General features: G+C 47.1%; 11 protein-coding genes across 11 annotated transcripts; 1 reads left to right on the top strand and 10 right to left on the bottom strand.

Moving 5' to 3' along the window:
* Positions 1-468: 468 nt before the first annotated feature.
* On the bottom strand, positions 469-945 carry F5147DRAFT_724100 (uncharacterized protein). The gene is made up of 2 exons (XM_041439020.1): positions 679-945; positions 469-629 (listed from the first exon to the last, which is right to left on the bottom strand). Exons 1-2 carry the CDS (start codon positions 842-844, stop codon positions 514-516), a joined length of 282 nt encoding a protein of 93 aa, XP_041286406.1. The 5' UTR covers positions 845-945; the 3' UTR covers positions 469-513.
* A 1,744-nt stretch (positions 946-2,689) lies between these two features.
* F5147DRAFT_724096 (uncharacterized protein) lies at positions 2,690-3,497 on the bottom strand. Its single transcript, XM_041439019.1, has one exon. The coding sequence runs from the start codon at positions 3,253-3,255 to the stop codon at positions 2,809-2,811; it is 447 nt and encodes a 148-aa protein (XP_041286405.1). The 5' UTR covers positions 3,256-3,497; the 3' UTR covers positions 2,690-2,808.
* A 2,765-nt stretch (positions 3,498-6,262) lies between these two features.
* Positions 6,263-6,637, bottom strand: F5147DRAFT_528195 (uncharacterized protein; the record flags this gene model as incomplete). The annotated part of the gene is made up of 2 exons (XM_041430041.1): positions 6,263-6,469; positions 6,521-6,637. Coding segments are annotated over 2 exons (324 nt in total), but the record flags the coding sequence as incomplete, so codon positions are not given.
* Positions 6,638-8,137: 1,500 nt separating this feature from the next.
* On the bottom strand, positions 8,138-8,296 carry F5147DRAFT_530451 (uncharacterized protein; the record flags this gene model as incomplete). Its single annotated transcript, XM_041430073.1, has 1 exon — positions 8,138-8,296. A coding segment is annotated over one exon (159 nt), but the record flags the coding sequence as incomplete, so codon positions are not given.
* Positions 8,297-8,443: 147 nt separating this feature from the next.
* On the bottom strand, positions 8,444-9,240 carry F5147DRAFT_748161 (uncharacterized protein; the record flags this gene model as incomplete). Its single annotated transcript, XM_041440029.1, has 3 exons — positions 8,444-8,599; positions 8,692-8,743; positions 8,927-9,240. The coding sequence occupies 3 exons, from the start codon at positions 9,238-9,240 to the stop codon at positions 8,444-8,446; spliced, it is 522 nt and encodes a 173-aa protein (XP_041286402.1).
* Positions 9,241-9,947: 707 nt separating this feature from the next.
* Positions 9,948-11,895, bottom strand: F5147DRAFT_658010 (uncharacterized protein; the record flags this gene model as incomplete). Its single annotated transcript, XM_041434363.1, has 9 exons — positions 9,948-9,989; positions 10,011-10,110; positions 10,162-10,332; positions 10,380-10,695; positions 10,759-10,884; positions 10,930-11,474; positions 11,524-11,627; positions 11,665-11,767; positions 11,816-11,895. 9 exons carry the CDS (start codon positions 11,893-11,895, stop codon positions 9,948-9,950), a joined length of 1,587 nt encoding a protein of 528 aa, XP_041286401.1.
* Positions 11,896-12,993: 1,098 nt separating this feature from the next.
* On the bottom strand, positions 12,994-14,365 carry F5147DRAFT_586490 (uncharacterized protein; the record flags this gene model as incomplete). The annotated part of the gene is made up of 2 exons (XM_041431929.1): positions 12,994-13,389; positions 13,439-14,365. 2 exons carry the CDS (start codon positions 14,363-14,365, stop codon positions 12,994-12,996), a joined length of 1,323 nt encoding a protein of 440 aa, XP_041286400.1.
* Positions 14,366-14,473: 108 nt separating this feature from the next.
* Positions 14,474-14,695, bottom strand: F5147DRAFT_586496 (uncharacterized protein; the record flags this gene model as incomplete). The annotated part of the gene is made up of 1 exon (XM_041431931.1): positions 14,474-14,695. The coding sequence occupies one exon, from the start codon at positions 14,693-14,695 to the stop codon at positions 14,474-14,476; it is 222 nt and encodes a 73-aa protein (XP_041286399.1).
* Positions 14,696-14,707: 12 nt separating this feature from the next.
* Positions 14,708-14,911, bottom strand: F5147DRAFT_545648 (uncharacterized protein; the record flags this gene model as incomplete). Its single annotated transcript, XM_041430321.1, has 1 exon — positions 14,708-14,911. A coding segment is annotated over one exon (204 nt), but the record flags the coding sequence as incomplete, so codon positions are not given.
* Positions 14,912-15,106: 195 nt separating this feature from the next.
* F5147DRAFT_586435 (uncharacterized protein) lies at positions 15,107-15,804 on the bottom strand (the record flags this gene model as incomplete). The annotated part of the gene is given in 2 exon segments (XM_041431927.1): positions 15,107-15,516; positions 15,528-15,804. Coding segments are annotated over 2 exon segments (687 nt in total), but the record flags the coding sequence as incomplete, so codon positions are not given.
* A 1,372-nt stretch (positions 15,805-17,176) lies between these two features.
* F5147DRAFT_523991 (uncharacterized protein) lies at positions 17,177-17,398 on the top strand (the record flags this gene model as incomplete). The annotated part of the gene is made up of 1 exon (XM_041429956.1): positions 17,177-17,398. A coding segment is annotated over one exon (222 nt), but the record flags the coding sequence as incomplete, so codon positions are not given.
* Between the last annotated feature and the right edge of the window lie 9,509 nt (positions 17,399-26,907).

Raw genomic sequence — 26,907 nt, 5'->3', positions numbered from 1 at the left:
ACGCGATGCAATTTGAATCATAAGCGCCTCGTCGGATTAATATAGAAGCAGGGGACTAAGTGATCGTCCACGCTCAAGTAGGAATATCTTGCAAGCTATCTTGCAAAGGATGGCTTGTCCCTGAGCGCTGAGCGGACATAAAATCACTGATGTTGGGTGAACGCTATAGGCAAATAGTTGAGAGCAGATAACCAGAGAGCAATCGGCACCATTGACATGTGTGCACTGGAGTCAGCCGAGGCCGTGGCATACGATGAGTTAGCTGTACGGTACTGGATTGTTGAGGACGCGTTTGGTTCATTAAAGGTACATTGTATGTTGGACAAATAGTGAGGTAATTAACGTACCATACCGACTAGTAGGGAGGGCGAAGATCCCGTAGCGTACGATGAACCCAAGAGGAACGTCTATTAGGTTTGTTAATTATCAGGGAGGAAAAATAGCCAACTAGGATACCTACTGAGTCGAACCGGTGTCGCAGCTTAGCATTGGAGCTTTTGCAAATTATACAGGTTAGCCGTATGGGCGCGCCCGTATTCCGAAATCGGGAAAGAGTGATCGTGTCCTAAAATAAATGCGACTCTTTGCACACAGAGGTTGTCGTGCATAACATAACTGCCATGAGTTGTCAATAATACGCGTCAATTGTATATCAAATACTGTGAGGAAATAACTTACTGCGACTTGACTGCGACGGGCTGAAGTTAACAAGCCCTTGGAAGCTGTGCTTGCCCAGGGACGAACGACATAGGAACTCGACCAGAGAAGCCACGCGTGCAAGCTGGCGGTGAGACATTACTACGAACATCAAAATGGTAAGCACGTGGCGTTTGGTGGACATCATTTGGGACACGACTCGAGCCCGGCGAGCTGGTTGTCGATGACTAGGACTCGCAGCAGCCGGCACCAAATATTGTGCAGGTCAGTGCTGTCTGTGAGTCAGAAAGACCGGTGCAACCTAGATTCGCACGGCATAATGTCAAAGTTAACGTTCACACCCAACAATTTGTTGATTACTATCATACAGGATCATTTACTAGCTAGCGTGCAGAGCTTACTACTAGTAGGAAACGTCGTACAGTCGCGGCACGGGCAAGGTCCTATAAGCCGGTGTCAGCCATCCAATTCACCAACAGGAATCGATCACAAGTTATTCTTTCTCGGGAGAACGACACACAGTGACTGTATGGTATTCTCTCGAGATGGGAGTTACTTGGTGTACGGCCGCGGCTGTGGATAGTCACAGGTATCATTCCTGAGCGGTCCTACTAACTTTCATGTGCCTTTTTCAGGCCCTACCGTAGCCAAAGATCGATCCACTATGGTGTACCGACCTCATTTCTTCTCGACCTCATCCCAAATATTCTCGTCCGTTGTCTACGCTACCGCACTGGTAAGTCTCCTTCCCCACCAAAACCATATTAATAACTCATCCAGTGACCTAAAACCAGTTCCGTCCGACCTGGCAGACGACAACGAGCACCACTACCGTCAACCCGTTACCCACATTCGCCCTTCCTCCATCACATCTTCTCGGCTCCTCCACATAATATGATAATACGGGTATATCTCAGGACACCAGGAATATCATTGCAATGTGAGGAATCGCAGCAGCCGTGAGACACAAGATGAATTTTTGTCGCGTCCTGCGGGATGCTGTCAGGTAAGTAACCCGATTTTCTTTGCACGAACAAAGGTACTGACGAGATCAGTACTGCACTTGCACAAGGACAATAAGTACTGCCATCATATATGCGTCGTACTTGTAGAGGATGTAGAGTTTGGTGGATGTACAGGTGCGCCCTACGACCTCACATGTATTGATACTGACATTCTTTCGCAGCGTCTTGCATAAGACTTTGATTTATCGTCCCACATCGTCTCTAATGAATCATGCTGCAGGCGTCTTCAAATTGTCTTGTTACCAAGCAATGAACTTCTTGCAGGCTTCGGAATCGCCCTCGCGTCCATGATATGCAGCTGGAACTTCAGCTCGCCCGCTAAATATTCCCCGCATCTGACTAGATTCGTTTCATTGCATCCCCTTTTCAACTAACATATGAGTCGTTAGCCTGTGAATGAAGTTACGAGGTTTCGCTACTGCTCAGGTCCTGACAGGCTAACTGTACGCACCCCGACCATGGCTATGGACTACGATGGGCTATATCCCATAGAGCATTGAAGGGTTGTTCATGGGCGCATCTGGTCTCAAGGTCTGTCCTGTCCCGTCATATTACCGATCCCACAGCAAAAACTCCAAGTGCACGCGCGCACCACTAGATTGCTAGTACCAGTCCTCGCCTCTGCCATCCACGATCCAACCCAGTTGTTTCTGGAGCCCAAAGTCCTATATATATCGTTTTCTAACTATTTTCTTCTGCAGGCTGTCGTGCGTACAGACCTATTTACCTCCCCTACAGCCGAACAAATCTCAATCGACGAATACACCTCTACATCTGACATCTCCCTCTTCACATGGAGCATCCTAATCCATCTTCTCGACTCGCCACCAGCCTCTCTTACACCACTCATCCCTCCATATGCAGCACCAGCATCAAACTGACCGATCGTTTGTGTTCCCGATCACAGGAAGATTCAGAGAGAGACGGGGTGTGATTTGCGATGCATGTAGAAGCTAATGGAAACAATATAATGTACGGCTGTGCTTTAGTACAAATCTGAGTATCATGGAAAACATTGTGTATTAGCGAAAATTGACTTGTACGTGACGAAGTGGACTGAATAAGCCCTGACGACAAACAAGTGTGGTACGAATCATGTGTAGTGTGTGCGCAACATACGAGGGTATCATAATGAAGACAAAGCAGCCTCCTGTTCCCGACACATGTGCCAAGAGGTGCCATGCGCAAGACGACTCAAATCGAACTGCGAGGCGCGATCATGTATGACCAGTGTGTTTCCTGGGGCATACATCACCGGGTGAAGATTGAGTGGGATCCAGAGAAGAAGACGTCCGTCAGGACCTACAACCCATCCATCCTCGTTCGCAACAACAGAGAGTGGGGTTGAGGAATCCTGGAGAAAGGAGGAGGCGGAATGGAGAGCGTAGGATGGGTTAGGTGAAAAGTACACTGCAGGCGAGTGGGGCTGGTTGAAAAATTCCATATCCCAGACCCGGATGGTTTTGTCTTCTGAACCAGACACAATGCGCTTGCCGTCGGGTGAGATTGCGATAGAATAAACGCGTCCGGTGTGCCCTTGAAAAGCGGGACCCACTCCCCGGCCAGTCTTCATATCCCACACCCGGATCGTCTTGTCATTTGAACCGGACACAATGTGGTGCCCATTTCGTGAGATCGCGACAGAGCGAACATAGCCGGTGTGTCCTTGGAGAGGGGTGCCCAATGTCTTGCCAGTCCCAATATCCCACACACGGATAGTTGTATCATCTGAACCAGACACTACAAATTTTGCATCCGGTGACACTGCGACAGACCGAACCCAGTCAGAATGTCCTTCGAGAGGATCGCCCACTGTTGAAAGATTATAGATAAGTGATAACTCTGATTCGGACAACAACAAACAACACTCGCTTACATAATACGCTACACGCTCATTAGAAGTTTTTTATTACTGCTTCGCACCTCAGTCCCAGTGAGAACTGGTTGTGCTGGGAGAGGCCAGTATGTGTTGAGGTATGTTAGTAGAACTCGTCGCGAAGAAAGCCACAGTCCAGCACAATGTAGCCTATGATGAGAAAAATAGCAGATTTTTTATATGCGGGGGCAGTTCCCCTCGTGCTCCCTTGTGTCGTTTTCATGATCCAGCACATTAGCGCATATTACGACTCGCTTAATTGCCTCCCTTCGTGTATGCTGTATTATGCTCAAATATGATATTATTGGTATGTGAATGCGGGAATAATAACAGTACAAAAACAGCCAGAAAACAGCACGAAAGCAGTCCAAAACACAATGCCAAATCCTGTCGAGAGGACTAGTGTATCTCGCCATCGCACACAGTCTTGTTCCATGCGTTGCTTGCCACCAAATTCGCTGCGTCTTGGTCATATTCCTGGAGGACGTGTCGGTCAATGTTCGAAGATGTAGTATTAGGGATCTGCACGGGTGAACCCCCGGGTGTCGGCAGGTCAACCCACACCCGCACCCCGAGGTAAACCCACACCTGCAGCAAGGGTATGGGTTGCGCAGTGGGTAGCGAAGTAAGGACCCGGGGTACAACCCATCAAGGGTGTACCCGCGGGTCATAGATACTATATGGTAAATTTATGACACAGTGTACAATAGCTACTCAATGATAATATCATCCCACCCATCCTCGAGCTCCTCTTCATCACCTTCGACGTCAGGCAAAGAACTGACGTTGAGAACGTCATTGGTCTTGACCAGGTTGAGTTTGCTCCAAAAACTGAGGCACAGCAGTGCGCGTGTCGATTGTGCAGATAAGTGTGAGCGAACATGTGAGAGCAAGAGCTGTCCTCAGCTGAATAGTCGTTCAACGTCGACTGATGTGGCTGTCGACGTTATTAGCTGTAGTATATGCGAGTTCAATTTAAAAAAAAACTCACCAGGAATGGTAAGGTAGTCCAATGCCATCCATGATAGATGAGGGTAGGTGGTACGACGTTCGTGCCACCATGAAAGTGCATCAGGAACATTTTCAATGTCAGAGGTGAGATAGCGCTCGAGCTCATCACGGAGATCAGTCGATTTTGGCGGAGCAAGGGCGGGCATGTCATCGAATATGTTTTTCATCTAGAATAGAATCAGTAGTCAGTAGTCACAGTTAAATAAAAGACGTACCTTATGTGATTCCTCCTCTAAAGTCTCCATGTCCAAGTCGTTGTCTTGAAGGTTGGCATCCAAGGCTGAATAGAGAGTAAATCGGTCATGGACAAGCTTTTCAGCTGTCGTGACCCAGTCGTCCTCCCATCGAGTGTTCCTGAAGTATATGAGCTTGTGACGTGGGTGTAATACTATATATGTATGAATGTGAGCCGTCAGAACAGAGACAAAAAAGAACAAACCTATGGCAATGCGATAGACTTCGGATTGATCTGTAAGTTGATAGTACCGGTTAAGTGTTACCTTTGCCAGCTGAACAGCTGAGCGGTGTAAAGAGTAGATTCTATGTGGGCGCTACAAAAGTGTTACCTTAAGACTCAGAGTGCGAGTGAGATGTTTGTCCCAAAGAGACTGCCTATAGAAATGCTCCTTGATATAAAGCAAGGGATATCTTGTTAAGATCGAGGATGAGAGAAAGGAATGTTTACCAAGAGCACGCTCAATGTTCCGAGGATGCGTCCGAAGAGGTCCGAAAGTGGTCCGAAGATGGTCCGACGTCAAGAAATGAAGGTCCGAGGTTGCACGAAGCGTCTGAAGAGCTTCCGATGAACAGCAAAAGTTCCGAGAGAAGTATGACGGTGTGTCAAAGTATAAGACTCGCGAAGTATAACTAAACAAAGCCTATCGAAAGTACTTTGAGACAGCGAGATGCGAAATGGCAGCGGTCAGGCCAAACAATTGTTCCGAATGAACAAAAGGTCGATTGTGCGAAGTACGACTATCCGAAAGTGACTCTACTAACTATGGCTCGTAGCAGGGAAAGTGAAGTGAAGTGCCAGTAGCTAGCGAGGCAGATTATATCCTACAGCGTGAAAGTTTGGAAACTGTGTAGGCGAAACCAGTAGTGAGATAAGATATCCGAAATGTAATAAGACTCAAGGTGAGCTGCTACAGAGATATGCATGTAATAAGACGCAAGGCGTGTATAACCAACGGGCCAACAACATATGTGCCCCTAGACATAATCAATAACAGATAACCAAGTGAAGAACGCACCAGTGAAGTCAAACGGACACGGACGGGACATGGTACGGAGGATCGGAACTGTATACAAGCCTCGGAAACGGACGGATGACCTTCGGATGACTCGGACGAACGCACGGAACTCTCGGAAGATAAAATGGAGTGTCGAGGAATGTGTATGTGGAATACCTATGAGTTTGGCAGGATACGAGCCCAACGCTGATCCAAGTGCTACAGCGGATTGAAGAGTGATATTGTCTGTTGCGGGAGTATGTAGTGAGCTTTTCGTCAATGAGATCCATGGCCGGAATCACGGTGGCTAGATTAGGTGTCGAGCGGGCATTGCGTCCTTTAGAATCTACATAGACCAAAATTAGTGAATGTGTTGTTCGGATGTATCTGGTACTTACCTTGAGAACACCCCTCAGCTGTTCGGCAATTGCCCACTCCTCATCATTCAGCTCAAACTTCTGCAGACCGAGATCTCGATGTTGAGTCACAACATCAACAGCCTCCCGATGCTCAATCACATAATCCAACATATCGAATGTGGAGTTCCAGCGGGTCGAAACATCATGTGGCATGAGAGTGATGGGCGCCTGCAAGTCTTCAAGAATCTTATGCCACGCTGGGAGGACTATAGTTGTCAAATGTATAACTTTGTATGCGAGTCTACGGAGCTGGAAGAGATATTAGACTTGAAGGTGCATGTTGGTTTTTTTTGTTCTTACCTTCACAAGGGCTAACTTCACAGGAAGAATACTCTTTTCCAGCGTGGGTCGCTCATCAGGATCGAGCTCTTCAACTTTATCAACCCAACCGTCATCATTGTCCCTACCGTCATTATCCCCAACACCATATTCAGCGATCATCACTGCATCCTCCCCATCAATCCCCTCACTCAATACCTCGAGCTCTGTTCTGTCATCACTATTCTCAGGCTTATCCAAGGCTTTGTGGGCCTCTTTCTTGGTTACATCATGTTACGCTGACCGTTGGTCGGCGTGTGCGAACTTGGATAGGTCTTCTTAGCGACGGTTCGAGTGAACCTTATGAAGCTAAGGGTGGTTCTCAGCTTGACGGAACGTCAAGGGTTCCTCCAGTTATCTCGGTAAGACGGCGCTCGTCGAGATACAGGGCTAGCGGATACGGCTAAGATGCGGGAGCAACTTAGAAGTGCAGTCTAGACAACTAAGCTGGGAGGCTTAGTTAAACAAGTTTCAGGATAGAACCAAGTAGATTAAAGTAAAGTCTAAGTACAATAATCTGTCTACTTATATGTGCTACATGTAAGTGTTCAAGCTCAGTCTGTAATCTATAGTATATCTAGGATCTATGATAACAAGACATGAGGTTCAGATAAGGTACATGAGGCTTAACCTCTGATCAAGCATGCAGCGCCAAGTGCGACTGCGCATCTACATGAGGCGCCATGAGGTATACATGCGCTGATCTAGGGTGACCATGAGGCGTACAGCCTCCATGGATCAGGTACAAGGCCGTCTAGGCCAGGGGTGGTGTCACTGTGGTCCAGACCGCTGTCTTTCTAAGTGTAGGCGGTGTTACAGGCATCTGTAACACCTACAGGAGCCTCAGCTCCGCCTACGCCAGCCCCCGCTCTGCTAGACTCCCGACGCGGTGGTACGCCGCCTGCACTTAGAAAGACAGCGGTCTGGACCGCTGTGACGCCGCCCCTGGCGCTGTGACCCGCCCCTGGCCTAGACGGCCTTGTACCTGATCCATGGAGGCTGTACGCCTCATGGTCACCCTAGATCAGCACATGTATACCACATGTCGCTTCATGAAGATCCGGAGCGCCCTTGGCGCCTCATGTACTTATGTGCAGTCACACTTGGCGCTGCATGCTTGATCAGAGGTTAAGCCTCATGTACCTTATCTGACCCTCATGTCTTGTTATCATAGATCCTAGATATACTATAGATTACAGACTGAGCTTGAACACTTACATGTAGCACATATAAGTAGACAGATTATTGTACTTAGACTTTACTTTAATCTACTAGGTTCATCCCAGAACTTGTTCAACTAAGCTTCCTAAGCTTAGCTGTCTGAGACTGCACTTCTAAGTCGCTCCCCGCTTCTTAGCCGTATCCACTAGCCCTGTATCTCGACGAGTGCCGTCTTACCGAGATCACCGGAGGAACCCTTGACGTTCCGTCAAGCCGAGAACCACCCTCAGCTTCAGTAGGCTCACTCGAGCCGTCGCTGAGAAGACCTATCCTAGTTTGCACATGCCGACCGACGGTCAGCGTAACAGGCGGCGTGCCGCCGCGTTGGGAGTCTAGCAGAGCGGGGGCTGGTGTAGGTGTTACGGATGACTGTAACACATCAAACTCGCGAATGAGTGATTTTGCTACGAGGTTTACCATATGAAGAAAACACCGTGTATGGCTTGCGGCCCCCCCAAATGCTGGTACCTCAGCTGCAAGGTTCTCAACCATGACATTGTTGTTGGAGGCGTTATCGCATGTCATGCTCAAAATCTGGCCCGCACAATATCAATTTGTAAGTCATCATGTCTCTTTTGAAATTTACCTTGTCTGAAATGCCAAATTCCTCTAGCATCTTTGCAAACATGTTTGCCAGCTCTTCGCCTGTGTGTGACTAACATAGTATTAGCCGCTGTGGATCTATCAAGGTAAGTTTCTCACCTTAGCTACTTCAATGATATTTAATGGTAGGCTTAGCGGTATGCCATTGTGCTCGAGGTGCACCGAGAATGCAACGAACGCTCGATGGTTTGGTGAACTCCAAGCGTCCGTTGTAAAATTTATCTTGCCATCATATTCCTGGTGAGGTTTTTTCATGTGATAATTCAAAGTGCATGATTTGAACTAACTTGTAACATTTTAGCAACTCATTGACGAGTCCGAGCGAACACAAGTCGAACATCACGAGAAATTGTGGATGGCGAAGGTATGTAATACTCTGGCCTTCCAGTCTTCATCAACAACTGAAATCCTCAATCCTTGACTATCTCGAACAGACGCAGACTCTCTGATACCCAACGCACTATTTCTGACCTGGAAGAAGACACTTTAGGTTTAGGTGTCAACGACAACATCAAGACCTCACCTTGTTTCTCCATGCGTGTGTTGACGGTGCGAGTAAGTTACTTTCCCTTTCCCTTACATTCAAAGGATGCCATGATTGACCCATTCTTTAGGATACCTCCGACGATTTTTGTTCGCACTTCATTCGCATCTTTGGCGTTGTCAGCAGCATTGAGCGTATCTTCCACCCAACAAGATTTGACATGTTTGTGCATGTTCCCTGTCGATCGGGCATCCTTTTTGTCTAAGAACCGTCGGATTGTGGCCTTACACCCCTTTGCACGGCATTTGAATTCGTGTGCACATCGACCACCAACTTCAGTGATGTGGGGTGTTGGGTCAAAGAATGCATAAACAGGTGATACCCATTCTTTCATGAGCCTCTCTGTTGCTAATTAGTGGTGCTATATTTTTATAGCAGGAACATACTTCGCTCATCCTCCGCACTCTCTGGACTTGAAGCCTCATTACCAGCCTCGCTTCCGCTTTTTTCGCTCTCATCGTCAATGACAATGGCATTGTCATACAATGCTTCTTCCTCTTCCTCAGTGCGAACAATGGCACAGCAAATTTTACGAGGCTCTGCCGCTATTCCCACATCAGGTGGAGATGAAGAGGCCTCAGCGACTGGCCTATCTTTGGATGTACCAACAGCCGGGTCTATCTTTGGATGTATCAGTGGAAAGGTTTTGTTTTGCCTTCTTCAAGTTGTTGGAGACTGCACTTGCGCCCTTCGCATCAATCTTTCACTTCCTTGACGGGCCAGTAGCTTCAAGTCTCTCTTCAAGTGCCGCTTTGGCCTTGTCCGTGAGCTTTGTGACCCGTTTTGCAGCTGCGGTGAATATATTTGGTTGCATGGTTGGATGTGAGGTATGAGTCTGGGACAGGTTTGCTTAGGACGATGGGATGGAAGATTTTTTGACAGTTGTGGCTTCTTTAAGGTTTTGTTTTGGCATAGGTACTAGTACAGAGTTGTCAATTACGTAGCAATATATCATGTTTGGATGGTCTAACCCGCGCATGGGTATGGGTAAGGGTACGGGTGCCGTGAAAGGTAACCCCCACCCGTACCCCAGGTGTACCCTTACCCGTGACCCGTGCGGGTTACCCATACCCATGCAGTTGCCTATGTAGTATAGAGCTGTACCGTGCATTGCGTCGACGTGAGGGAGTTGTAGTAGGCATTGAACTCCTCGGTCGTGCCATTCAACTTGGTTTGTTTTAACCAACGTAAGGTGCACAGGTTCCTGTGGTACTAGATAGTGAACAATATAGTCCGAATTGAAAAAAAAACTCACCGTCCGTTTTTGGTTTGGCTAGGACACATCTTGCCCTTGGTACTGCTCTTGGTCCCACTGTTCTTACCTTTCTTCACAGTGATGGTGGTGTCAGGTGGAGACTTGAGTGATGGATTAGCAGGTGGCGGTGGAGGCAAAATGATTTGAGATGCAGCAAGAGCAAGAGCAGTTCTGTTAAGCAATATCAGCAGTGAACAGGATACCATATTTTGACGTACAACGGATTCACAATCTTGATCTGAGGTGTTGGTGTTATAACAGGCTGCTGTGGTGGAGATAGAACGACAGCAGGAACTTCTAAAGTTGAGTGCTGTGCAAGTGGAGACGGAGCAACTGGGGGAAAATTCGAGACAGGTGGTTGCAAAGGCAGGGATGTGCCGGCACATGGAGAAAATTCGGATGCATGATCGAGTTGTTGCAAGAGAGACAAAGGCGAAGCACTGGCAGCTGTAGCCGAGTCTGAAACAGATTCATTGGGGTCCAACTCAGGTGATTCCATGGCAAGAGATATCGAAGGACCAGCTGTAGGTAGCTCTAATCAGACAGGTTCCGTGGAGTCTGATCCAGGCAATTCTACGGCAGGAGATGTCAAAGGACCAGCTGCAGGCAATTCCAAGATAGGTTCTATGGGGTCCAATCCAGACGATTCAGTGGCAGGAGATGTCGAAGCACTGGCTGCAGGTAATTCTGGGTCTGCTATGATCGGAGACACTGAAGAATTGACTGCCAAACAATTAGTAACATTGATAGGATAAGCATGAAACATACTCTTGATTTTTTTCTCATTGACCTCTGACTTGATGGAAGACATTGAATGCTTGTGTTTCTTGCTGTTATCGCTCGCACCATTCTCGATGTGATTTTGTCGCCAAGAAGGATAGGATGACATGGTGAGGTAATGCAGCTTCCAGCCATTGTTGGCCAGCCTGAAGATAGGGTGGGTCTTCTCCATTATACTATTCATCAAATCAGTATCTGATGCAGTCAGGTTACCCCAACGCATTGGAGCGAGTCCCCGGTTGTTGAGTTCAGAAAATGCACCCCGCAAAGTTTTGCGTATCACATCGATTTCGTCATCTTGCACTGGGTCACCATCCTCCTGCTCAAGGTAAGGGAGTTTACCACGGTTGCCAAGTTGTGCCTCATGTGAATCGAGCCATGTAAGATATTCAGATGGGTTCCAGAATTTGATGTCGGTATGTGTCTCAGAGTTCAGCCGATCTCCTTGTGATGGTGAATTGAAGGTTGTGTTAAACTTGAAGGGATCTGCATCATGAAGCTGTACAGCGCCTGCAAGCAGTTGGAAACTCGACCTAATTATTTTGTGAATGCAAAATCAGTGATATATATATAGCTACATACAGTATTGTGTCGTGCTCAGCAGTGATCTTGACTATCTGCATCTCCAAGGTTTTGCAGTGATCATGCAATGATTGGAGTTGCTGATTTTTGTAAATATATGCGCCCTGAAAGAAGGTAAGAAATCAATAAACATGTACTCACTTGTTGAAATGGGTTGCAGGGTGGCTGCGTGACCTGTTGCATTGCCGCCAGAGATGTGTCATTGAATAGATCCAGACTTTCAGGTAATGCAGAACCCAAAGACCTGAGTGGGGAAGGAGTAAAGTCCCCTCCCCATTGTGAATTCTGATACCTAGGAGTCGATTTTTGGGCAGTATTAAGGAAAGACATGCCATTAAAAACGTGAGAGCCTGAATCGCTGCCAGAGAACATGTTGGATGGAGGCAGGAAGTGTTTATGTGACTTATGCGACTCGAGGATTTCCAGAAATTTCCATTGGAGTTGTGATATCTAGACACATTTGGCTTACTCCCAGGGGAGTAAGCCAAACATCTGTGTCTAGTATCACAACTCCAATGGAAATTTCTGGAAATCCTCGAGTCGCATAAGTCGCGTAAACACTTCCTGCCTAGACTGACTGAAACATAATGGCAAACTCTAGCACCGTCAATGTGTCTTCTGCGGTCAATATGCTTGAGGATGTTATACTCCTTGATATTGATGGCATTTCTCCCATCTGGGATACATATTCATTTGATCTTGACATAGCGTCTCCAGGCCAAAAAGTGAGTTTTCATGTGGTAGATACAGACGTGTTTCTGATATAACTACCTCAGAGAGTTGTCCTTCGCTTTCAAGACATAACCCGCTTCATTCAATATGATGTGTAAGTTTGTCCTGACATTAACTCTATGTACTAACATGGGTATCACCGTATCAGCAATAGTCTTGATACTATTGTTGATATCATCGAGGCAGATGACATAGTGAGGATGGACGACACAATGAAGACAGAGCCAGTAATCACCACCATGGATATTAAGACGGAGGACTCAGTTGAGGTCATCAACAACGAGATCAAGACAGAGGACACCGAAGCAGAGGAACTTGATGGTGTAGCATCGCTTCCAACATGGTAGCACTCTACATCTTTTTATATTTTTCTCACTCACATATTGTTGAAGCAGCTGCGAGGTATCTCCATGCAATGTGCTCACAAGACGCTGTGGGAACCCAAATGAGGATCCGAAAGATTCATTTGCACCATGGCGCTACACAGTCCGGCCGTTCGATGTGTTGGACATTGCTACTGAGGTAGCAAAAAGAAAGAAGTTATTTGAGGATATCGAGGACTGGGGTAGGAAGCGACTCCGACTTCTTTGATGCAGATATACGATCCTTTCATTTGCTTGTCAGTTTTGATACATTTTTTGATGCAGGCATCTGATTCTTTCTTTGCACGTCAGTCTCTATTTTATTGCAGTCACTGTATTCGATGCACTGTACAACAGCACCAATTGTACAATATATTTATTCAATGCCTTCATTGTCTATGTCATTGTCATCATTGTCTTCACCTGCACCATGACCGTAAGGAACTCCAAGGTTTGATACATCTAAGCCAGGCTTCTCTACCATGAAGAAACGATCCTCTGTAACTCCAGAAGGCAATGTTGGCCTGTGTGGAACCATCGCAACGACACTGATGATTTGTTTGACATCGACAATAGAAATGGTGTCAAGGTGAGTGCAAGATGCGACAGTGTGTGAGGAGAGGCGGAGCAGATCGTCATCTGGTAGAGAGTACATTCGAATGACGGCGACATCAGCAAATTGCCAATCGTCATCATGGTCAGCGTCCGCTTCAACAGCAAGTCTAGTGAAGTACAAGACTTCACCAAAGCGATACTGGCCTTTGTGCTTGAACTAAAACGAGTCAGATAAATACATACATGATCTAGTTTGAAAAATTAACTTTGACATTACGTGACATGCGAGTTTGCTCGAGTGACTTAAGGGTCTCCCTCCAGGCAGAGCATGCTACCTGTCCATTTGGTAAGAGTAGCCGCGCCCAACGTTTGATGCAAGGAAGTATGCGACCATGCCCCAGGAAATCTTGTATGGCTTCTGCAACATCTCCGACTGCAGGGAATAACAGGTACCTGTCTTGTTTGCGCAACAGTATATACCCATCACCTAAATCAACAGCGCCTGGTGGAAGTCCTTTTGGAGGATCATCGAGTTCTGGCATCGCAGATAGAAGTGTGTTAACTCTGCAGCGTTGTACTCCCTCTTGCGACAAATTTGCATAAGGCTGTGATGGCTGGCATATTTCTTGACCGAGATTCCCGATTGTGTGCTCCATTGTCCATTGAGCATAACATATGGGAGGGCCTTTTTGGATCGTCTCCGAGACAAGATGAGAGGTTTGATGTATGCAGGGGCACACCATCTGGAGACGATCTTCTTTGAGCTGGTAGTACAGTAACTCGAACTCATGCTCCCAAGTACATAGAAGTTGGTAGGCATCTGCGATATCTTGCGAAGTGATTTGATGCTGGCACATGAGCTGAAATCCGGGTATGAGCTTGCAGTAATTAGTCCAGTACTTTTCAGGGAGGGTACCATAGAGTAGTGCTGGTGCGAGACCGAACATGTAAACTTGGAATTCCCAAGTTTTGTAGCTAGTGTTGAGTTTCTCTGCAATATTGCATGGTTTGCGATGAAATGAGCCGGGCAGATACAGACCTGCTTTCTCAACTGCATCTCTGTGCGCACGCCATGTATCATCATCTCGAAGTACTGCCCAATCCCATGTACCTATATCATCAGTGGTACTGCAATCCATTGTCCCACACCAGAGTGAGAGAAGCAGGTCACTGAGATTGCCAGCTAGATGCATAGAATCGGTGGTCATGCAAAAGGGAATGCCGAGACAACGAGATGGGGAGAGGCCTAAAATGAGAGGAGGTTTTGTGAGACCTGTCTTGGTCTTCCGAATGTCCAATTGTCACTGGCTTGGAGAGGATACAAGTCGATACAAGTTGTCAGCGTAGTTGGCAGAACCACCGAGAGGGAGAGTCAAGATGTTGACATCATCATGCGCACTGCCTGGTGCACACCGATCTCGTGGCTTCAGAAGTGTAGGGTAATAATGTGTCCCCCGAGTTTTACGTCTTCCACTTACTTCACAGTAGATGCGGCAGCCATTCTTGCCACTGTGTCCAACCATTCAATCCCAGTAAACAAGGCCAGGTCCGTCAGCGGTTGTAAAGATGAGGTAAAGATCTGATCTGAAGACAAGTTCGCAAGATGCATCCCACACAGTGAGCCCTTCATTCTGAAGAGCAGCAAGGTGATGGAACCCAACAGCAAGGAAGGAGTCGAGGTTTTTTGGTTTGTTTGGCCCCAGTATAAACCCACCTGGGTGTACATGCAGTTTTCGATAGCGCTTATCAGGCGATAGGTTGAGAATGACCCATACGTACATCCAGCAATCTGATCGCTTGCTTTTGTAGAGTTGGGCGCCATCCAGTAATACCATGAGGACTATATCGTTTTCCTTAATATTGCCATCAACAACAGCCCCGAAATAGTCATATCCCATGGCAATATCATCAATGATGGGGATGGTTCCAGTTTCTCAGAACTCTGCAAGGATCTCCTGCGTGCGCTCGTAGAGGTAATGCATGCTGCATGCACTCTCCGGATCCCGGTACAATGCCTGGAGTTGCGGGCCTAAGGGTATAGTAGTGAATGTCTGGGCAGCAACCTTTACCTGTCCATTGCTCGCATGTATCTTCGCCTGATCCCAGTGAGATGTCCCACACATGGGACAGCGATCCTCATATGCATGTGGACCAGTAAATGTGAGACACAACTGCAGACACATGTCATGCACTATTGGCTCGACACCTGTGTATTGCGCAATGAGCTTTTTGACATTGTAGAAGCTCAGAATCTCATCAGCACCCTCTGCTCCCACAAAGTTTTGCATAGTAGCCCTGCGTATACGGTCATATGATTCTTGCGAGAAATGCTCATCACAATACTCTGTCATGTACCCGGACTTGCAATAAGGATAGGCTCATTTGGTGGATTACAAAGTTGAGCAAGTGTGTCGTCACTAAGTTTTGCAATATGATCTTCTACGGTGGCATTTTTCAGCAAAAGAATATATTCCATCGTATCCTTGATTTTCTCGAGAACAGCAGTCTCCGCAAGTTCCTCCACATTAATTATAGGCTGCTTTTGGCACTCAATTGTATAACGGTATGGGAGTGGGGGGATGCATTCAGGAGGCGGATCGTTGTCAGGGACTGGGTCTTCGCATGGAACTGGAGGGATGCATTCAGGAGGCGGATCGTTGTCAGAGACTGGGTCATCGTGCGGGACTGGGGGGATGCGTTCAGGAGGCAGATTGTTGTCAGGGACTGGGTCATTGTGCGGAACTGGGGGGATGCGTTCAGGAGGCAGATCATTGTCGGGAACTGGGTCATTGTGCGGAACTGGGGGGATGCATTCAGGAGGCGGATCGTTGTCAGGGACTGGGTCATCGTGCAGAACTATGTTGTTGCATGGAACAAGATCATCATGCTCAGTTTCCTGAGGGAGCACAGGGTAATCACCATTCAAATATAATTATAAGTCACGGTTGCAAGTCGCAGCATTGAAAGAAGATGTGTACCATGTTGTCATCGTCACTCAATGCAAGTTTTGCATGCTTGCAATGCCCAGCCCTATTATTAGAGCCTTCTCTCTCTCGTGCACGTTGTACAAGGGCTCGGAGTGTTTCCGTGCGACGAGCGCTATGAGAAAGAGACGCATCGGTAGCATCGAACTGTGGAATTGGGGGATTGCTTAGGGTAAGTGCTATGCCACCAAGCACCTTTGCAGAGCGAATTCACTGCTTCTCCTCCTTGGTCGTAGCTTCATCCAAATGACGATACAATGTTGCAGACAAGACTTCGTGTGGCAGACCATGGTTATACCTGCTGCAGACACAGAGATATCGAGAAGTGGCCTCGGTTAGCTGAGAACTCGAACTCGGAAGCATGCTAGGCTGCAGTAAGATCATCATCAGTACATTGAACGAGATATTAGATATATACCAGAACTTGGCAGGTCTACAAGGATCCAATAAGTTACTGCTTTGCAATACAAGATTTACACGTTGTGAAGCGAAGTTCGAGTGTTGCAAGCGCTGCAATTTGCGATTGTGCGTTACAAAGTTGCGATTGTGCGATACGAAGTTCGTACTTTACAAATTGTGATGCAAAAGTGCAAAGAAATGTGACACAATGCGAAGGTGTTGGTGTATCGATACGAAAATAACACAATGCAACATATTACAAAACGGGAAAGTCACTGCTAGCATTTCCAGGCCTATCCGAGCACAACCAGTTCTCACTGGGCCTCAGTCTTCGACTCTTGAGACTGAGGTATGATATCATTCATTTAAATTCTCTACTACGATACTGGCTACTATTCTAGTACTTACTTACTTTCGTTATAGGTCAGCTAGAAGTCTCTTAGTCTTCGACTCTTGAGACTGAGTACTTACTTACTTTCATTATAGAACTCATTCTATCTTTTTCTTTCATCCGACGTGTCCTCAAACAAAAGGTTATGAGCCCTGGTGCTTAGAATCAATCCAGTACCACACAGGAACGTCAACAGAAACAATAATTAAATGTTGAACACACCCTCAGTGTCTGCAGCCCAACCAGCTGCAACTCCTTCGTCCTCGAGCATCCCTTCCATATCATCCAGCTCTACATCAACAAGCAGAACTGCACAAGCCTCCAATTGCCTATATGACATTCTGTCACTCAAAAACGACAGTTCAAATTTCCAACTATGGAAGTACCATGTTGAGTTAATCCTTGACCTTCGAGGACTATGGGCAATTGTCGAAGGAAGTGAAAAGATGCCAGATAGCATAATGCACCCTGTTCAACACCAGGAATGGTTAGCAAAGAACAAGGAAGCACGAGCTCAGATAGCTCTTACGCTGAAAGATGACCCCTTGAATGGGATACTCTACATGCCAATAGCTAAAGATGCCTGGAAGAAGCTCTGTGAGCGATACGAGGGTAGAGGAAAGCAAAAAATTGCTCAACTCATTGGCGAATTGTTTCGAAGTACCTTGACGGATGAATCTCCCATGGAAACGCAGCTCAACACCATGCGACAGAAGGCATTCATACTGTCCTCGCTTGGTCAGCCACTCGAAGATTCACTGGTTGCAGTTGCGATGGTGATATCCCTACCCTCATCCTATGCTACTCTTTGAATGATCCTAATGTCCAGTAGTGACAAACTCACCACTGAAACCGTCATAGCCCAAGTGCTGGTGGAGGAAAGGCAATGACAGGCTAGCAATAGCCAGTCTGCGCTCGTCATGAAGGGACCTGCACAAAAGAATAAGCCTAAGTGCAAGGACAAGGACAAGAAGAAGTCAAAGGAAAAGTGCACATACTGCCAAATTCCTGGACATGAGGAGAAGGACTGTTGAAAGAAGAAAGCTGCTGAAGATGCTGCAAAGAGTGGGAAGCAGGCGGATAAAGACAAAGGGAAAACGGACCTATCTGCAAAGGTCGCACGCATCTCATCAGACCATGACACACCGCTTCAATTATTCATGGCAAATGGGCACTCTACAACCGCATCCAAAGATGATTGGATAGTAGACTCTGGCGCATCTGCAAACATGATGTGTCAGTGGGAAATTTTCATCAAATATCGCATGCTGAACCCACCCGAACAAGTCATCATCAGAGATGGACACTCGATAGATGCGATAGGCATCGGACATGTCGAAACAAACATCTATATTGGTGAAAATGAGTACATGCACTCCATCCTGCAGGAAGTCTACCACATACCAGATCTAAATGCGAACCTTCTGTCAGTTCCCCACCTCACAAAACAAGGTCTCGAAGTTACTTTCAATGGTTCCCAGTGCAAGATCCTTGCAAAGGGAAAGACCATCGCTCTCGCACATAAGCAAAACTCGCTATACGTCCTTCGAGTAAAGCCCTGCGAGAAAGCACTTGCATACATTCTGCAAGGACCATCAGCTCCACTCGATCCAGATGTCCCCATAACAGTTCTCACCTTACGCATGCTCCATTCAAGCGCGACTCTTGACACATGGCATTGACGACTTGGGCATGTAAATTTCAACTCCATATCTAAGTTAATTTCAAAAGATATGGTCAATGGGATAAATATAAAGGGTTCAAGTACTCACAATAAGGTAGTGTGTCAGCCTTGCCTTGAAGGCAAGCAACACCGCAACCTAATCCCAACGAAATCCAATGTCGAAAGCCCAGGAGTCTTGTATCGCACATACTCTGACGTATGCGGACCCATGGAAACAGTGTCGCGCACCGGCTTCCAATACTTCATTACATTCATAGATGCCTGTTCACACCATCTCATGGTTAAACTCGTGAAGACCAAGGATGAAACATTTGCACTCACCAAAGCATACTTTGAATGTGCAGAGACCAAGACTGGAGAATGCCCCAACTATTTTCGTAGTGATGGTGGGGGGGAATATGGATCAAAACAATTTGCATCCTATCTCGAGTCAAAAGGCATCCATCATGAGAAAACAAACACATACACACCACAAGAGAATGGTGTCACAGAGCGGATGAATCGGACCTTAGTCGAAATGGCACACAGCATGCTACGAGACGCCGGACTGCCAAACACATATTGGGGTGACGCAATCCTATATTTGGCGCACATATTGAACCGGGTACCAACTCGTGCGATAGACGGAGACGTTACACCACATGAAGTGTTCACTGGGAACAAGCCATCAGTATCCCACCTTCGGGTATTTGGGTGCAAAGCCCATGTACACATACCTGATGAAAAACGCCAGAAGCTTGGTGCAAAATCGCTCGAATGTGTCAGCCTTGGGTATGCTGAACATCGAAAGGCCTATGTATGCCTGCATCATCCAACTGGCCACATCCTCGAGTCATGAGACGTCGTCTTTGATGAAGGAGATCCACAAGGGCCTAGTTGTGTCAAGATAGACACATTTCTCCCAGAGAAACAGGTCACCACTGCAAAGCACAACACAGCCGACCTGCAAGGCCTGGAAGCTCCTCATAAGTCAACAATTATAGAAGAATTATCAGACGACGACACACCGGAAGTGGGAAATCCAGCTACCAAATCTCCCCATGAGGATGATGATATCGATGAACAGCCAGCTCCTCTAAGCATGGTCAAGTTCGAGCCTGAAGACCAGAACAAGGAAGTGTCAGCACCGAACATCACGCGTGCATTAGAGACAAACCGCATTCAACCACCAAACCCTTCAGCTACTCGACAAATAGGACCCCCTGCTCCATATCCTCGCCCAGCTCCTCCACCCGAAGTACGACGTAGTTCACGTGCACGACACACACCTATGCGAGACGATGATCCTTGCTACTTCATAAATGCCTATGAGAAGTCAACACTTCAAAGAGAGGAACTGGTTATACAGGACATACCTGAGGCAGTGGGCGAGATTGAGACTGCAGAGATGCATGGGGAGGCTTACAAGGCTACAGTAGCTTGTGATGGTAAGCCTGGGATGTTCAATGAAGCAATGAACCATCCAGACGCAGATCTATGGTATACGCCGATGACCGAAGAATTAAAGATCTTCAAGAAGATTGGCCTATACGAGGTAGTCGAATGCCCTCGTGACCGCAAGGTTGTAGACTCGAAATGGGTCTATAAAATTAAGTGCGGCCCGCATGGCGAAATTGAACGCTATAAGGCCAGACTCGTCACAAAAGGTTTCACACAGGTTCAAGGAGTCGATTACACGGACACTTTTGCCCCCATCACAAAGTTCTCAACGATTCGAGCCCTTCTTGCCCTTGCAGCCAAGTATGATCTAGATATACATCAGATGGATGTCAAGTCAGCTTTTCTAAACGGTGAATTGGATGAGGAGATTTACCTGCAGCTCCCTCCTGGTTTTCGTGACTCATCAAGTCAAGTTTGGAAGCTTAAACGCGCCCTATATGGTCTTAAGCAGGCACACAAAGCATGGTACAAAAGACTACGTACCATCTTTGAATCTCTCGGCTTCATGCGCAGCAATGCAGATCATTCGGTCTTCTACAAGTTCGAGAACGGCACCATCATTATAGTCACTGTCTATGTCGATGATAAAATGATACTGTTGAAGGACAAGAAAAAAAAAAGATGATAGATGAGCTGAAGAAACGGTTAGCAGCAGAGTATGAGCTTACTGATTTAGGAGAAGCGCACTGGATCTTGGGGATGGAAATCATTCGGGACCATGATAAGCGCACGATCAAGCTGCCGCAGAGCCGCTACATCAAATCGATACTTGAGCATTTCAACATGGGATCCAGTTGTCCTGTTAATACGCCATTGGACCCTAATACCAAGCTCATCAAAGTGAATGAAGCCGAAGTCGATGTAAAGACTTACCAAAGTGCCCTAGGTGCACTGATGTATGCGATGCTTGCAACGCGTCCAGACATTGTGTTCGCAGTAGGTGCCCTAAGCAGATTTGCAGCCACCCCTGGACAAGCACACTGGACTGCCCTAAAGTGTTGTGTGCGAGGAATGATAGCTAGATGAGAAGGGGTGAAATGGAAAGAAAGAGGGAAGTGGGGTAAAAACTCAAATAGACCTCTGGATGCGAGTATAGATTCGGCCCGAGGGGATTGCTACTGAGAATGATTCCTCTAGTTGAAAGTGTGAGGGGAAACGTATAAACTAAAAAGGGTAACTGAGACTAAAAGAATACCTGAAACCCGAAGCCGATGCGAGCGCGAGCGAGCTGCCAATAATGCGATGCAATATATGCTTAGGCGAAGCGCCAATAAGATGCAATGTGATGCGACACGAGCGCGAGCGGCTGCGATGTGAAAAAACGCGAAAATGCACTGTTTAGTCGAAGGTGAATTGCGAGGAGGTATTGAAGACGCGAGGGCGGAGCCGAGCGATGATGAGCGCCGGGAGTGTTGAATATTATGGATACGCGAGTGCAAGGCAATTGCCACCGATAGGAGTGCGTGCGCGAAAGAGTACCGAAGATTTTAGACTTTTTTTTTTGTCAAGGCTTATAACTTTTGCATGTAAACGGGTGATAAATTCTGATGGGAGAGAGAAGGTACATAAAAATTCTAAGTATCCAATATATGTATGTGCGCATAAGCGATATTCGGAGCCGAGTAGGTAGCGAGATGTATGTAAGTAGGGTCCATGACACATTTAATGAAAATATAAATGGAATAGCTTGGGAAATGTTGTTAGTCTAGTGGGAATCAAGTAATATACGCACTGATGAACCAGTGGAGGATATGGATAGGATGGACGGAGGACGTGCGACGGATCCAAAGAGAAGCCGACGCTAGCCAAAGTGCACGCACACGCCGCGGCCGTCGGCTGACGATATAAGATATGTGCACTATACCAATGGTAGCACATATTGCAATTAGAACCAGAGGGACAACACAAAAAGGCCTATACGAGGCCGCAAAGACCATAGGTCTTACAGCGTGTCTATCAGTATCTATGCAGCACCATCAATAAATGTTTGACATATCAAGGAAAGTCAGAAACGGACTTACATGCTTTCGTCGATGCAGACTGGGCCTCAGATGTCAATGACCGGCGTTCAATAACCGGATATATATTTTCCATATCTGGAGGAGCGGTTAGTTGGAGTTCGAAGAAGCAAAGTTCGGTCGCACTCTTCAGTACCGAAGCAGAATATATGGCCACCACCGCTGCTACAAAGGAGGCTGTTTGGTTGAGGACCCTACTCGGAGAACTAAACTTCTCAGAGACTCCCCCAATAACTCTCCAAATCGACAATCAATCTGCAATTCTGTTAGCCAAAAATGCCATGTTCTACGAGCGCACCAAACATATAGCGATCCGGTATCACTTTATCCGAGAGAAGTTGGAGGAAGGGGAGATATGTGTTGAGTATGTTCCCACAAACGAACAGATCGCTGACATTTTGATGAAGGCACTTGCGCGCGAGAAGCATGGTCGATTTATTGAAGGAATGGGAGTGTTGAACAGCGAGAGTTGATTCGTTGAGTGGGTGTGTTGAAAGATTATAGATAAGTGATAACTCTGATTCAAACAACAACAAACAACACTTGCTTACATAATATGCTACGCGCTCATTAGAAGTTTTTTATTACTGCTTCGCACCTCAGTCTTCGACTCTTGAGACTGAGGTATGATATCATTCATTTAGATTCTCTACTACGATACTGACTACTATTCTAGTACTTACTTACTTTCATTATAGGTCAGCTAGAAGTCTCTTAGTCTTCGACTCTTGAGACTGAGTACTTACTTACTTTCGTTATAGAACTCATTCTATCTTTTTCTTTCGTCCGACGTGTCCTCAAACAAAACCCACTGCCTCGCTACTCTCCATATCCCACACCCTGATTGTCATGTCAGTTGAACTAGATAAAATGTGATTTCCATCCAGCAAGATTGCGATGGACAGAACCCAACCAGTGTGACCTTGGAGAGGAGTACCAGATGCCTTGCCAGTTGCTACATCCCACACCCAAACTGTTTCGTTCCGTGAACCTGAAACAATGTGATGTCCATCTGGCGAGATTGCAGTAGAGTAGACCACGCTAGTGTGACCTTGAAGAGGTGCACCCAAAACCTCGCCAGTCTTAATATCCCACATCCGAATGCTCCTATCAGCTGAAACCGGACACAATGCACTTCCTGTCCGATGAGATTGCAACTGACTGAACAGATTTGGTGTGCCCTTCATAGGGAACTGCATGGGTATACCCCGGGTTTTGGCGGGTTTTGAGTATCTGGGATGGTAGCTCTTCATTCTGCGACAAAAACAAAAAAAAAGTTTATGCAAAATGATCCAGGATTGGCTGAGATATTGCTAGTCCAACAACTCAGGCTAAATCTTCAAAGCTCATCCCTCCACACATCAAATGATTTTGCGAGTTTTTTGACATTTTGAGTACCCACCTGCAAAGATTGATATGTGGAGGGATGAGCTTTGAAGATTTAGCCTGAGTTGTTGGACTAGCAATATCTCAGTCAATCTGGATCATTTTGCATAAACTTTTTTTTGTTTTTGTCGCAGAATAAAGAGCTACCATCCCAGATACTCAAAACCCGCCAGATACCCCAGGGTATACCCATGCAGTTCCCTAGCCCTTCAAGAGGGGCAACTAATGCCTCGCCGGTCTCTATATCCCACACTCGAACTGTCTTGTCATCCGAACCAGACACGATGTGGTGTCCATCTGGCGAGATTGCAACAGAGTTGATGGAGTCAGTGTGGCTTTGAAAGGTAGCGACTGATGCCTTGCCTGTAATAGTGTCGGCATCCCACACCCGAATCGTCTTGTCATATGAACCAGAGACTATGCGACTTCCATCCGACGAGACTGTGATAGATCCAATCGAGGCAGTGTGGCCTTGAAGAGGGGATCCTAATGCCACGCCGGTCTTCGCATCCCACACTCGGATCATCTGGTCGTATGAACCAGACACGATACAATTGTCATCCGGTGAGAATACAACAGATGAAACTGATTATGTGTGCCCTAGGAGAGGGGCACCCAATGCCTCACCAGTCTCCATATCCCACACCCGAATTGTGCTGTCTTCTGAACCAGACACGATGCATTTCCCATCTGGTGAGATTGCAACAGACAAAACATGCTTGGTGTGACCTTGAAGAGGGGTACCCACTGCCTGGCCAGTCTTCATATCCCACACCCAGATGGTGTTGTCGCCTGAACCAGAGACAATGTGATGACCATCTGGGGAGATCGCGACACAGTTAACGTGGCCAGTGTGTCCTTCGAGAGGGGTGCCCACTGCCTCGCAAGTCTCCATATCCCACACTCTGATCATCTTGTCACCTGAGCCCGATACTATGTGTTTTCCATCCTGCAAGATTGCAACGGAAAGAACAGGGCCAGTGTGCCCTTGGAGGGTACCCAATGCCTTGCCAGTTGCTACATCCCACACCCAGACCGTGTCATCATATGAACCTGAAACAATGTGATGTCCATCCGGTGAGAATGCAACAGACATAACAGCCCTAGTGTGGCCTTGAAGAGGGGCACACAATGCCTTGCCAGTCTCCGTATCCCACACCTGGATCATTTCATTATCTAAACCACATGCAATGCATTTTCTGTCTGGTGACATTGCAACCGAGTAAACCCAGCCATTCGCGTGGATTATCTTTTCTATCGGAGGCCAATTTTCGACATGGCCAGCAACAATGCGGGGGGTGTGAGGAAACTTTGCGGCAAACTTGCGAAATATTGTCGACTGTGTCGGAGCAAATGGTAGAGCAGACAGGTATAAATGGGGAGTGCTGTGTAGAATGGTGGTTGCAAAAGTTCGAATGAAACGCAGGGTATCCTTGATAGCGTCACCAACGTGCCTAAACTCACCATGACCCCGCGACCACACCACTACTCGTAAGAATTTGTTGGGAAAAGAATGAGCTTGAGCTACGCACCGAAAACCAATCTGCAATAGATGAGAGGGTCACTGCCGAGCCACTGAGGCTTCTCATCAAGGCCAGTGCTTCCAACCACCAAAGAAGACGCTCTCCGTCGAAGAAAGCCTCAACTTCTTTAGCGAGCGGTGGTTCGAAGGACGTAGAGCCGACATGAGTCCCCCAAAATCAACATGAGTATGATAGTTCAGCCGGAATAGATTCTTTGACTCGTTTCTCCAAATCAGGGACGGAAGAGTTGGGCAAGTAGGAATTCTCTAAGGAGCAGATGTTGAAGCGAAGCCTGCGCTCCAAGTTGCCCATGACCCGAAGCGAGGCAAAGGCAAGATCTCTATGCGCCGCTGATGCATCAAGAAAGAAGTCACGGCTCCGCGATTCGTCTGTGAGGAAGTCGTAGAATGATGCGTGAAGGGGACGTATGGGAATATCAGAATCTGAGGTGCTGGAGACAAGCGAGCCAAGATGCCCCATGAGCAACTTTACATCGTAGCGGTCATCATCATACGGGAAACACTGCCGCATCGTGTTCAACGCATTGATGGGAAGTGGTTCCGACGATGCAAGAATTTGACCCATCACGGACCGAAAGATAGGAATCACCTCCTCATGCATGTGCTTCGGCATGATATCTGCCAAGATGCGTTAATACATCTCATCCAGAAGATGTACGCCTTTGGCAGATGTTTCGGAAATGTTATGGAAACGGTGCATCGGGCCTCGGCTCACAATGTTCGTGCTCTTGATATATTCTGAGGCGAGACAAGCCCATTCAAACATGCCATTAGATTTCAGAGCAAGTGCCTTGAAGTGGGCATCATTGAAAATGTCACGCAGATCGTTTAGCATGTAGGAGATATAAAGTTCAATGTCGAGTGCCGTGGACGCAGACGAGATGTCATCCAAGGAAATATGGCGAAGATGTGGTGCAGCGTGTAGAGTGTTGTGAACGTCTTGGAGGGGATGGGAAGTGAGGAGAATTCGGAAGTTGGCTGGGAGTTCGGATAGCTGTGAGGCGGAAGTGTTCAATTTGCCAGCAAGTAGATCAAGAATCTGTTTCCGAGAATTAGCTTCGCCGCTCTCATCCAACGCATCAATGACTATCAGCACGGGTGCAGCGAAGGCATTTGACGGTCCGACAATGAGTTCCTGCCATTGTTTTGTGATATCTGCAGTCCGCTTGAGGTCATCGTCATCATGAACTGCCTGCACCAAGGCTCGCCGCACGATAGGGTTGCAGCCTGCCAAATCGCTTGCGATGGTCCTGAATATTTTATTCTGACAGCGATCCGCTTGCTCAGTACGATCGAAGCAGAAGAATGAGCCAAGACCTCCGTGTTCGATGTACCACTTGGCTATTGTATGGGCAACAGCAGATTTACCCTTGCCTGCTGTGCCAGACAACCACAAGATCCGTGGAGCACCCTCCTCGGTGCTGCTGATCCAGTCCTGAATACCTTCCAGAAGGTCTTGCCGGGTATTTGGCAAACAACATTTAAACCTATCCAATCCGGTGCCCGTTGCGTACTCCATGCCTACGAGGTCCAAATTCTCAGCTATGAAAGGATCATGGAATGTCAGTTGAGGCTTGAAGAGACCTGAAAATGATTCATACCCATATGGTGGACGATCACAAGGGTATCACGAGCCGCCCGGTCTCGGAATTGCTGCATGAGGTCATCTAGGGCATTGTTGTAGCTCTGGATCGTGCTGTCCGCTCCATCGAAAACGTGCTTGCCAAGTCTTATCCCTATACAAACAGGTAACATTGAGTTTGGTGGATGAAGCAGTGGGACCAACTCACAGGCACTCTTCGTCTCAGAGTAATGGCTGATGAAATCAGCACACACCAGCGTCTGCTGTGCTATCTTCACATATATCGCTAGCATAGATTCAATCTTAGC

This window comes from Suillus discolor (genome assembly GCF_016758755.1).
Source record: "Suillus discolor strain FC423 chromosome Unknown F5147scaffold_99, whole genome shotgun sequence".
NCBI classification, from domain to species: Eukaryota; Fungi; Basidiomycota; class Agaricomycetes; order Boletales; family Suillaceae; genus Suillus; species Suillus discolor.
Note: the sequence above shows the minus strand (reverse complement) of the source record. Positions and strands in the feature narration are given on the sequence as shown.

Excerpts from the sequence above, each read along its gene's own strand:
- F5147DRAFT_724100 (XM_041439020.1), bottom strand. The coding sequence starts at position 844 with ATGATGTCCACCAAACGCCACGTGCTTACCATTTTGATGTTCGTAGTA. Across the intron at positions 630-678 it reads CCCGTCGCAGTCAAGTCGCA|ACAACTCATGGCAGTTATGT; the intron begins GTAAGTTATTTC and ends CGCGTATTATTG.
- F5147DRAFT_724096 (XM_041439019.1), bottom strand. The coding sequence starts at position 3,255 with ATGAAGACTGGCCGGGGAGTGGGTCCCGCTTTTCAAGGGCACACCGGA.